At 38.7% G+C, this 12,955-nt stretch overlaps 1 protein-coding gene across 1 annotated transcript; it reads left to right on the top strand.

The window, feature by feature from the left end:
* Positions 1-317: 317 nt before the first annotated feature.
* Positions 318-11,393, top strand: slc25a1b (slc25a1 solute carrier family 25 member 1b). The gene is made up of 9 exons (XM_019278681.2): positions 318-750; positions 5,268-5,375; positions 6,461-6,560; positions 6,897-7,035; positions 7,696-7,780; positions 7,933-8,037; positions 8,125-8,240; positions 8,325-8,398; positions 9,066-11,393. The coding sequence occupies exons 1-9, from the start codon at positions 639-641 to the stop codon at positions 9,178-9,180; spliced, it is 954 nt and encodes a 317-aa protein (XP_019134226.1). The 5' UTR covers positions 318-638; the 3' UTR covers positions 9,181-11,393.
* Positions 11,394-12,955: the final 1,562 nt, after the last annotated feature.

Genomic DNA, 12,955 nt, shown 5'->3' with positions numbered 1-12,955 from the left:
ATCAATTATTATTATAGTATTATAGTAGATAATGAAATATAATAGTATAATGTTTTTGTTTGATATATTATATATATTATATCTAAATACAATATCTTATTTTTTGTTTTTATATATTTTTTTTATATTATATATTCTATATATAATAATAAAAATAGACATATAGTCATAGTTATAATGTACTTCGTATTTTTTTTATTTTTATTACTATAGTATACAGGTGATTGGAACTTAAATATTTGTATTAATTGTCTGTACAGCGGTGAGGTGGGAAACAGCGCCCCCTGTCAGCCATCATTTAAAGTTCAGAATCTCTCCGGTCCACCTTAAACGTGTGTGACAAACATGGCGCCCCCTCCGTGCCCCGCCCTGGGCGAACACTGACTCGACGCTATTATCAGCAGCTCTGTGTGTGTGTGTGTGAGTGTGTGTGTGAGTGTGTATCACGGAGGAAACTCCACTGTGAAAAGTCCACAGTACATTATCAACTCCCAAAGTCCAATGGTCACTGTGCAGCAGCAGCAGAGCGACTCCTCCCGCACAAAGCACCCAGCCTGCAGGACGTGCTGACCGGGGCTGAGCTCATCCGGATCCGACCCAGAGAAAACAACAAAGTTGAGGCCGGTGTTATCGCACTCATGTCCGGGCAGCCTGGATTCGTGAGCCCGTTCCACAGACCTCCGTGTCTGGCTGCTGCAGCTCCGGCGGGGAAAGCCAAATTCACGCACCCGGGCAAGGCGATCCTGGCAGGTAAGAAAAGTTCTGTACCGCTCCTGCACCGAGAAACTCGCTCACAAGTTGCAGCTTTTAAACATATATAGTGTGCAGATGTTGTTCAAGGGGCCTCTGGTTGGATGTATAGGAGAGGCTTGTCTTAAAGGCACACAAAAACAACAAGATGCATGTGAGAATGTTTCACTGTAGACCTCATGCATGAGTCTGCTGGGTCCATTAAACTTTACCCACACGTCCAGAGTACATGGACCCTGACTCATTAGTCAATCAGTGACATATGCATGTATTAGTGCAGAGTTTGAACTTTTTAAAGTGTCTCTGCATACATGCACTCTGGTGGGTGTTTTCAGTTGAACCCGGTGCCCCAGAGGCCCCCACCACCACCACCCTGAGGCCCCCACCCTCCACTATGTTCTCCCCTGTTTACTTGCATGAATCACAATGACAAAGCACATTGCTCTGTCAGCCTCTGCAACCATTCACATAGTTTACAAAACGCCTGTCACAGTTCAGCTCAGTTCAAGATGATTTTTTTTTTTTTCTTCCTGTGCAGTTGTTGCATGCATGTATGTATCACAGCCTTAAAATAGAGCCGGACGTGTAGAGAAAATGCTTGCAAGGCAAGAATAAAATGAAATGTGTAGGATGACCAGGCATCTATCAGCAAGTCTGAAGAGACTATTTGTACAACCACACTGTAACAGACAGCGCCTGTATTATTATAAAACTATAAAACTAAATGTATCTTGGTCTCTGCATCAATTTAAAGTAAAAGTTTTGAAGACTTAAAGACTGGAAACAAAGGGAAACTGTTAGCCGGTCCCAGGAAGTCACTGCACCTGGTCCAAATATAGCCCAGCATGTTATAGTGCACATATAGTTTTTATATTTTTATTTATCTTATTAAACAAACAGATATATTGAGTTAATTAGTGAGAATTTGTTTCCAGTCTGTGCACAGCCTCCTGCTTGTAGCTTCACATACAAACACGAGTATCAATCTTCTTGTCTAACACGGCACCAAATATTGAAGTATTAAAGCATTTATTTACTTTTTAAAAAGTGTGAGTTGCGAGCATGACTGTATCCTGTGACTACTATGAACATTTGAACACTGTTGAAACTTCAGTTCAGTGAATTTTATCAGTTACAAAGTGCTTTTCCTGCTGTTTTAACGTCATATTCCCTCCATTTAACCACCATAAGTTGTGCGTTTAATGATTTTCTAGCCTGAAGGAGTCGAGGTGACACAGTTAGAGTTTCGTCCAGGTGTTGCAGGTATCATAAAAATGATGTAATCTCACTTTCAGAACACCTGGTCAAGTTTCCATACATGTTGGACTCGATAAACTGGTTTTGTATCTTTCTGCAGCTTGAATATGAGGACGTAACGCAGGTACAGCAGCACACAGAGGCTTGTTTTTGCGGATGATGATGATGATGTGGACTGTTTTGTGTTTCAAGCTTAATTTGTAGTTGCAGCTCCAGCTCTAAAGCCGGTCTCTAACTAAACAAATGCCTGGGTGTGTCACTACCAGCACTCTTAAAAGCAACAATTTGGTCGCCAACATGCTCTTGGATGTTTTAGTGAAAACGGTGATTTGTGAATCTGTAATTTTGTGATTGAACGTGCATGAGCAGCCTGACATGCATGCGCGAGTGTAGGCTGGAGCCACTGGTGTGCTGGGACTTCTCTGCATGGTGGAAAGAATGCATGTTAACAAGACAAGGCCCCTTTTTGTATATGTGAGAGGTCGAAACTCAAGGAAGGAGACACGTTAAACTGGAATAATGCATTCCACTTCACAAACTCCGTTTGCATTGTCCTGTGCAATCTCGACTCTCCGAGTTGCCAGACCTGAAAAGAAGTTTGGCACAAATACAACGTGCTACAGCCAAACAAACAGACAAAGCAGTGTTAGCTTCTGCCAAATCAGAAACAATACAGTACAATAAAACACGGGCGGATATTGGAGATGCATTTGAAAGTTTAAAAACTAGATTTGAGTGAATCAAAACACGGAAAATAAAGTCATGATCTTTGTATTTCAGGTCATTATTCACCATAATCGTCCCTGTCTTTTTAATTTTATCTGTGCTCAAAGACCCTGTTATGAACACTGACAGTTTAAAAAGTGGACAGCGTATCCGTGACGTCACCCATAGGTTTCTGAAGCTCAGTGTGGTGGCTCATCCACCTCCTGGCTAATCTAAAAATTGGCAAAGTGGACCTGATGTAGGCCGAATGACGCCTGGTTGCTCAAACAAGCAACCTGGAGCAACACCCACGTGTCAATCAAAGCGTCCACGCTCTTAATCCTGCATAACTTTAAGCCTTAATATAATGTGAACAGGTGAGTTGTATATAAATTCACCCTCAGTACAGTTGTCATGAACGGGGAAATTAGCTACAGAGACCAAAACTGTTTTTTGTACCAGGCTGTAAACATGTTTATTTCTGCTGTGAAACATGGGGACTTATGGAGACTGACTCACTTCTGGAGCCAGCCTCAAGTGGACGTTAGAGGAACTGCATTTAAGATTTTGACCCACAATGGATCGTGGAAAGCGACAAAGTCATTGTGAAACTTACCGTCCATACCCGCCTCTTGGTTTCTCTGTGGTTTCCAAAGACGCTACAACACCGCTAAAGTTTTGAAATCTCACAACCATCATCAGTAAACGGCGGGATCCAAATAAAACCAAGTCAAACAAATGGACACAAACCAAAGGAAACTTGTTGCTGTCAATATTTTGCAGCACAGACTGAATCCAGACTCGGACGTAGAAGCTGGTTCATGTGTTTTCAATCTGGCAACCCGTGTGAGCTTCAAGTCTGAGGTGGACGGCTGGGGGAGACATGACTGTAGGACCAGTTTTAACAGTGTTACATATTTGAATCTGTTAACCACGTACATCTGCTGTTCACACTCCTTCAGTTTTGTCACTTCTGCAACTATTTTAAGCATTTTGTTGCTCCGTTTATTGCTGCCAGGCTAATGCAATTTCATGCAAATGTGTCAGGAATCAGGCCACGGTCTGGCTGCCGCTCGGTGTTGCTGAAGGGTGATGTGGTGTACAATGTTTGCTCTGAAGGCTACACGCCCCCTTGAGTTGGAGCCAGGCCAGGGGGAGTAAACCGTAGGCGGGGTCACACGGAGATCAGCCGAGCCAATCAGCTGCCGCGCTGCGTGTTTGCTGTTGAACTGCAGATGTGTGACAACCCGGGGTTTTAAGGTGGAGCCGGTTTGTAGCCACAGGCATGTGTGCGGCACTCGTCTGTTGTTATATCTCGGTTAATTTCTATTGTGCAACTTGCTTTTAGCTACAAACTTTAAAGGTCACATGTTATGCTTGAAGTGGTGATATCTGTAAGAAGACATATTTGTGAGTCTTCATGAAGTCAGATTTAATCACATATATCACCTATACTCCAGTATCCAGTCCAACAATAAGAAAAATATATGTTTTTAGGTGTTTTTTAAAGTATTTTTCATGATATTTTAAACCTAATTTCTTGGTAAATGCTGAAAAGCATAAAAGTTGTTGATGATGTCATCCTGTACTTGGAGGGCGTGTACGAATTTTATATCCAATCAAACGCTTTCTGTGTTATGACGCCGAATTCTGCATCTCTGGGGAATATACTTTAACATGCAGGACAGTGTAATTAATTATATCTCGGTTAATTTCTATTGTGCAACTTGCTTTTAGCTACAAACTTTAAAGGTCACATGTTATGCTTGAAGTGGTGATATCTGTAAGAAGACATATTTGTCCTCCTTAGGTCAGATTTAATCACATATCACCTATACTTCAGTATCCAGTCCAACAATGAGAAAAATATATGTTTTTAGGTGTTTTTTTTAAGTATTTTTCATGATATTTTAAACCTAATTTCTAGGTAAATGCTGAAAAGTGTAAAAGTTGTTGATGATGTCATCCTGTACTTGGAGGGCGTGTACTAATTTTACATCCAATCAAACGCTTTCTGTGTTATGACGCTGAATTCTGCATCTCTGGGAAATATACTTTAACATGCAGGACGGCGTAATTAATAAATTTTTTGGTGTTTTAAAACCAAACATTGTAGATTGTGTAAGCATTATTTAGGTCTTTAAGTCTGAAGTTTTCTCATGTAGTCTGTATTCGAACACAACTTTGCAAAAGAGGTCATGAATTATGCATCCACTGATCCATTTTCTGTAGCCGCTTATCCTCATCAGGGTCACGGGAGGTTGGAGCCTATCCCAGCTGACTTGGAGCGAGAGGCGAGAGTACATCCTGGTTGCCAAGCTGCCAGTTCATTATTGTGCATAGTATCCAGAGAATCAAATATTTGCATGTGTAAAGTAGATTAGATAAAGAAAAAATACTTTTTAATGATCAATGGTTTTACTTGCTGCCAAATTAAAGTTACGTTCTTTTGAAATTAACTTGTGTGGCGTGGACAGAAAAACAAAACGTGTGTTTTTTAAGATGTTTCTCGTCTCATTAAAATCAGTGTTTGTTTTTTTTCACTGTTTTCTCAGGAGGGTTAGCAGGAGGCATCGAGATCTGCATCACCTTCCCCACAGAGTACGTTAAAACACAGCTGCAGTTAGACGAGAAAGCGAATCCTCCCAAATACAAAGGCATCGGTGAGTTCATGTGTCAAGTTTCGCTTTTTAAAAAATCTAAATTACACTCTTTGGACTAATGTAATGTAATCTAATACAACACATTATGCATTGAATTCCACCTTTACAAAGAGACACTGTCAGAGAGATATCTCTAGTTGAACAGGGACTTTATTATCTTCCATTAATGGGATAATTCTGGTTATTTGAAGTGAGGTTGTGTGAAGTATTTATCCGTAGTCAGTGTATTAGCTACAGCAGATAGTGGTAAACATGCAGGAGGACCAGTACAGAAGCTAAAAAGTTAAATATCAGTCTATGTGTGCAGTATATTTAGAATATTTTAACACCTTGCTGTCAGACGCCCTTTCATACAGGAAACTTATATCGTTCTCTCCAAAACAACCAAACATCATCCTCAAAAAACAGATTACAGGAGGTTTCTGGTTTACCGCTGCCTCAAACTGCAGAAACTTTAGTCAAACGTTCGTTTGGATCTGAAGTAACATGTTTAAAACACCAAAGTCACACAATGACACAAACAAACTAACCAATCGAGGCAGCGTGGACCAGCACCTGATGCGTTCTGTCAATGACGTCTGGTGGCTTTTAAAGCGAGCATAGATCGACAAACACTTGAGTTTCCCGTCATCTGATGACAAGGTAAAAACTATGGACAAGTACCTCATACAACCGACTTCAAACAAGTTGCCGCTTACAGTCGATGTACCTGGCTAAAGGTGTGTAAATGCTGTCTAACAGATCCTGCAGCAGCTCACAGTGATTGTCGATTAATGATTTATGCCGATTTAATCAGCCCGCCGTCTTTATTATCTCAGAGTTTAGGGTAACAGTCCATAGCCGGGTCAGACAGTGTGTTCTTACACATGTGTGTTTGTGTAGTAAGTTAGTCTTTGTTATCTCTTCCATGGAAGCCTGTGAACTTTGGCACACCTTGTTTTCTGAACCCAAAAATTCACCGTTCACGTCTTTTAACAACCTGACTGCTACACAAAGACTTTGGTAACAGAGCGGCTGCTCATCCTGATAAACGTTTAATGTTTTATTGATAAAGGTTAGTTTAATCGCCTCTTTTCCTCCTACAGTTGACTGTGTGAAGCAGACGGTGAACAGTCATGGGGTGAGGGGTCTTTACAGAGGTCTGAGCTCACTGGTGTACGGCTCTATACCCAAAGCAGCTGTCAGGTACTTTACACACACCTGTGCATGCACAAACACACACTCTATGAACAATACACATCCATGATGATGCTTGGCGTGAAACAAAACTTCTATATTGATTATTTGGCACCACTTTTCCAACAAGTCATTCATATAAAGTGTCGATTGATCAGTCGACGTATTTGCTCTCTTCTATCAGTCAAAAAATAATATTTTTGACTGATAGAAGGACAAAACAAGCTATGCTCACACTCTTTTACTTACTCTTCAGTGATTTATTAACCTGTTAACCTTTAGTAAATCTGTATGTGTGTGATAGAGATTATTTCAAATTTTGAGTCTGTAATATCTCGTCCACAGATTCGGGATGTTCGAGTTCCTCAGTAATAAGATGCGCGATGAAAACGGTAAACTGGACAGCAAACGAGGATTCCTCTGTGGCCTCGGGGCTGGAGTCGCAGAGGCTGTGGTCGTAGTCTGTCCAATGGAGACAGTAAAGGTAAAAAAACCCAGCATTATTAAACATGCATTGGACATTTAAACATGGGGGCTTATGGAGACTGACTCACTTCTGGAGAAAGTCTTTTAGTGATCCAAGAGAGGCTGGAGTGCAACTGCAGCCCCCCCATACATCCATTTTTTCAGTTGCTACTGCATCATATGTATATATTGAGTTATACATTAACCAAATTTCACAGGGCTGAACTCCAGTTAGATAAAAATACAGTTCTTTTGGTCTCATGGACACGTGTCAGTCTCTTGATTTTGAGTTTTAAAGAGAAAGAATGAGAAAATAAAAAGAAGACTGGAGTAGTTTTCACGTGTACCTGAATTAAGTTAAATTATGTAACGGACAAGTTAGCACCTCTGCCTACAGGGACGGAAGAACCCGGTCTGTTCTGTTCCTGCTGATTTGAACTCTGTACTCTGGATCCTGATAACAGAAATGTTGTGTTAGTGGTGGACTGGACCCTGAAGGATGGAAAGTTTGTAGTTTGTTGTACAGCTTCACCTTCTGGGAGACAAAAACAAATATTTATAATATATATTTGCAGAATTACTCGTAGCATTTCTGTTTGCAGAGCCGTGCATGCTGCCCTGCTTTGATTCTTTGACACTTGTTAAATGTATTAATGGTTGTTAATGATTTTAATTTCAGGTCAAATTCATCCATGATCAGACATCAGCAAACCCAAAGTACAGAGGATTCTTCCACGGGGTGAGGGAGATTATTAGATCTGAAGGTAAGGAGCTGAGTTTTACTGCCACCTACTGGTCCAAATCCACCACATAGTGATTGTTTTCCTTCAGGTTTGGAGGTTAATATTCTTCCTCAGCCTCATAACTCCCGTAAGGATTGCTAATTTTAGCGTTGGTTGCTTTTTTGTATCTTCAGGACTGAGGGGGACTTATCAAGGCCTAACAGCCACCGTGCTGAAACAAGGCTCCAACCAGGCAATTCGCTTCTACGTCATGACTTCACTGAGGAACTGGTACAAAGGTGTGTAAATAAATGAATAAATAAAAGAAATAATCAACACATACAACCAAAAAAGCAGCTGAATAATCATCTTTTTCAAACACCAAGGTGATGACCCTAACAAAGCCATCAACCCTGTGATAACTGGACTCTTTGGAGCTGTTGCTGGTGCTGTCAGTGTGTTTGGAAACACTCCCTTGGATGTGATTAAGACCCGAATGCAGGTAGGTTCAGTCACTTTCTTGCAATCTCGTAATTTTTTTAACCCTCAGAAGAAGAACTAACACGTATGTATCTTGATTTAACAGGGTCTTGAAGCTCACAAGTACAAAAGCACATTGGATTGTGCCGTCAAGATCATGAAGCATGAGGGACCGATGGCGTAAGTTCATAAGATCTATGGAGAATGAGTGACAATGCAAAGAGTTGGCATGGCCTGATAACACTGACAGTTTGGAGTTGGCGTCATATCCTTTTTCAGATGAAAACCAGTGTATATGGGTGTTTAGTAATATTGTTGACGTCCACCATGAACGTCCCACAAGTCCTGCCCTGTCTTGTTTTACAAAAGCGACCTTCTGACAACCTTTGCATAGTCATATCGGTGCACAATGCCCATTAAAAATCAATTTTTTTTATATTCCAGCTCAAAAATGTACTATATCAGCCAACATATTGGTGAATTTCACCTCTAAAATCTGTATCAATCTCAATGGGTTGGGCTCCAAATGCTTCTCTAAGAACAAGGAGTCAGATCTTGAGGCTACCACTGTTGTGGAGTATCTCAAGGTAACATCTTAGGGCCACTTATGTTGTCTTTAATTTGGTCATAATACTTGCACCGTGATTTTTGGCCATTTTAAATTTTAGTAGAAGTATTTGTATAGTTGTGTTTTGTGTAGGAAGTCCCCCTCAAATGTCAAAAGTCACTTGGTCATATGATGAGTTTTGAAATAATTAAAAATAATATTAATAGTGAAACATTTTTGGTGCTTATTTTAGTGTCCTGATGTATTATATTCACTCTCTCTCCCTTTGTCCCCATCCAGGTTCTACAAAGGTACTGTTCCCCGGCTCGGTCGGGTGTGTATGGATGTGGCCATAGTCTTCATTATCTACGAGGAAGTTGTGAAGATCCTGAATATTGTTTGGAAGACGGATTAAAAATGGACATCGTGGTGCCACACAAGCAGGAGTGTTGGGACAAAGGCCAGTCACGTTATTAACCCGGCCTGAGTCCCAAACTGATTTCTTTAAACCCTGCTTCTAGGTTCTAATATCTACCTCTAAGTGATTTTCAGTGAGACAGAAAGGGATTGGTATGTTCTTGATTTTTATTACAAGTGGAAGCATTACCTGCATAAAAAAAAAGCCTCCAGATTTGTAGGGTGCTTACACTTGGTCTCTTTTCTTAAATTTCTAGAAGGGGGACGTTCCTTAAGAGCTCAGGGACAGGAACGAGGCATTTATTTGGATCTGACTGACTAAAGAAATGAGAAGTGCTACAGTGCTTTTGAGTTAATTTATACGAATGCTGTATGTACTTTAATCAAAGAGAAACCAATCCCCGACCCAACATAATGTGATTTAGACACTGTAGGAAAAGAAATTATACTTGAAACGAGAGATTTTATCAGAGAACAAACATTTTAAAGCCCTTTTATATGCAACCATTTAGTTTGTTTTTCTTTTTTTTAACTTCTCAAAACCTTTATTCCCTTCAGTACATGGTGAAATAATTTATATTGAGATGTCATGCTGCAGAGGCTACAGGTACTTAACAACTAAATGCCTTAAATCACATTAAAATGTCAAATAAATTAGGATTGTAGGACCCATACAGATTTGCATATTTACACAACTTATTTAGAAACGCACCTTTCCACACAACAGTAGCCCGAGGTGTGTGTGAAGAAGAGGTTTCGCCTTTTAAGTTGCAGAGATGCTTTAAGTCAGTTAACTTTCTAGATTAACGCTATGAAAAGTGCCTATGTGTTGTATGATTCATTTTGAGATCTTTTGAGATTAAGAATGATTGACTGTTGTCTGTAATTAGTCACTACAGATGTTTCAGACACATTGCAGTGTTTTTGCCAGATGTTTAATTCCCAGCAGTTTCTGTTACATCTGGGATGTTTCTATCTTCTGAATTCTGATTAACTGTTTAGTGTTTTGATGATTTTTATTTTTTATGCTTCTAAAATTGCCTTTATTGCATCAACATGCATGTTTTGAGAAATGCCATTTATAGTGCCTTCCATCTCATTCCATGGAGGACGAGCGGTTTAGCATAGCTTTTACTTCAGATGTTTAATTTTTCGGTGTAACATTAATTGCCTTTATGCCATTATATTCCAACTGACGACCCAATGTGCCAACTGCTGCTCCTCATATATATAGAAAAAATGCCACGTTTATAGTGCAGTTTGTAGCTTGTGAGTCTGGCATGTTTACATGCGATGCAATTAATTTTGTTATTACCTTTCTGATCTTCAGCTTCAGTTCCGGAGCTTGCATACATCTAGACCTATGTCATGTGTCATAGCTGTTCAAATATCTTTGTTTTCATATAAACACATGAAAACATTTCAATGTAAAACCAAGTATTGTGCCTTCGCGGACTAGTGTGTAGAATTTAGTGGCTTCAAGCGTGAGTGACCTCACCTCTGCTCGGCATCCTGTTTATCCTGTTTCAAGCATGAAAGGCGAAAGTTGTAAATGCAAAAGGTCCTATCTGGAGCCACTTGTGGTGTCTGTAGATATGAAACGACTCATTCTACGGTAACAAAACATAACGATTATTATTTTCAGGTGATTATTACAGAAGCCCTAAGCGGTCATAAATACATACATTTTAATTTCATCTATTTTCTCGTGGTAATTGGTGGTTAATTTTTCTTGCTTTTTGCGAGATCTCAAGTTATATATGTCTTTATCTTGAAATAACCAATGTTACCCCAAGATAATGGGATAATTCTCTCGAGAGCTCATGATAATGAAACTTTGTTTTCATGTTCTTCCTAGAAACATAATTAAGACCTCGAGAAAACAAAAGTACAGTCTAGTATGTTAAATCATTGCAGGAAACATTCAGTATAGCAATGTCAGTAGCAAATTAATTGAGTTGTGCTCTCGGGAAAACAGTTTTGTTATCTTGAGATAAGTGACAAGAGATTTAGAGAAAACAAATGAAATTAAGTCTTTATCATAAGACAAAAGAAGAAATGAAATATATAAATGTATGACTGCTTGGGGCTTCCGTAGGTTAGACACTAATGAAAATACAGTTTTGCCACTAAATCTTACACACTTGGACCCTTCAGTCTAATGAATTCTAATATGTATACTCACAAATAAACATTGGATCAGACTGTTAATACTGTTGTGTTCATTTCAACATTTTAAATACCATCCTGTTATTTCTGTGTGTGTGTGCGTGTGTGTGTGTGTATTTCTTTGCATTATATTTGATGTAAGCAAAGCTTCACTAAGACGGACAGAAGATACGTCAGGTGGCGTGTCGCAGTGCAAACAATCAATTAATGAGACCCTAGAATAATCTGCAGATTATTTAATAACAATAACTGCAGCCTGATTAAATGCTGAGCGTCCTGTTTGCTCAGTGTTTAGTTGTTCTGGCAGAGATCCATGAATTCAGACCAGCTCCTAAACACTGAATCAATCTGTAAATGAAGTGTATTGATGCTGCATCTTTGAAATAACAGCAGTGTTTTTCGTGTATGTATATATGTATATATATTTGTATATATGTATGTATAAATATATATATATATATATATATATGTGTGTGTGTGTGTATATATACAGACCCTTTCCAAAAAATTAGAATATCATAGAAAAGTTGACTTATTTCCATAATTCCATTAAAAAGGTTAAACTTTCATAGATTATAGATTCAGATTAAATTTTTTGAATTCCTGTTTTTGTGGGTTTTTTGAGCTGGAAGCCCAAATTTTGTAAAAAAACAACAACAAATAAATACTTGAAATCATTTGAATTGTGGGCCCTGAATCTACAATCTATGAAAGTTTATCCTTTTTAATGGAATTATGGAAATAAGTCAACTTTTCTATGATATTCAAATTTTTTGGAAAGGGTCTGTAATAAAGAGTATGGTCTAGACCTGCTCTGTATGGAAACTTTTGTTATGATTTAGCCAGAGATGTATAGTAACGAAGTGGAACTACTTAAGTACTGTACTTAAGTACTAAAATGCAGTATCTGTACTTTTTGGGAGTATTATTTTTTCCCCCAACTTCTACTTTTACTGCACTACATATTTTTGATAAATTTAATACTTTTACTCCGATACATTTTTAATGTGCTGAATCGTTACTGGTTACTATTGTAGCGTCCAGCAAGACCCCCGCCCCCTTGCAGTCATTCAGGCGCATTCACAGACCATGGGAAATCACAGAACTCTACCATGAACATTGTAACACTGTAACATTAGAAGTTGTGCCTTAATAAATATTTGCAATTATATAAACAACAGTACTTGTACTTTTACTTGTACTTTTACTTTCAGTACTTAAGTAGCATTTTTTTTTACATACTTCTACTTGCAATACTTAAGTACAAAACATTTTGAATACTTTTGTACTTTCACTTAAGTAAGGTGTTTAAAGAACACTTCAACTTCTACTCAAGTCAGTTTTTTGATATAGCACTTGTACTTCTACTCCACTCCGTTACTCCAGTACTTTATACATCTCTGGATTTAGCACTATATAAATAAAACTGAATTGAAAAAATAAAGTCAATATAAATTATATATAATATCATAATTCTTGTGCGCACTAGATAATAAATCATTAAATAACAAGAATTAACAGATTAAAAAAAAAAAAAACATCACATTTTGGCACTGCAGGGCCTCCATAGCGGTTCCAAACGTGCCGCCTTCGCTTTTTGTGAC

This window comes from Larimichthys crocea, chromosome IX (assembly GCF_000972845.2).
Source record: "Larimichthys crocea isolate SSNF chromosome IX, L_crocea_2.0, whole genome shotgun sequence".
Lineage (NCBI taxonomy): Eukaryota > Metazoa > Chordata > Actinopteri > Sciaenidae > Larimichthys > Larimichthys crocea.
Note: the sequence above shows the minus strand (reverse complement) of the source record. Positions and strands in the feature narration are given on the sequence as shown.

Bases quoted from the DNA above. Each gene is read 5' to 3' on its own strand.
- slc25a1b (XM_019278681.2), top strand. From the start codon at position 639: ATGTCCGGGCAGCCTGGATTCGTGAGCCCGTTCCACAGACCTCCGTGT. The intron at 7,036-7,695 runs GTAAAAAAACCC...TTTTAATTTCAG, and splicing joins GTCCAATGGAGACAGTAAAG to GTCAAATTCATCCATGATCA. The intron at 8,241-8,324 runs GTAGGTTCAGTC...TTGATTTAACAG, and splicing joins TGATTAAGACCCGAATGCAG to GGTCTTGAAGCTCACAAGTA.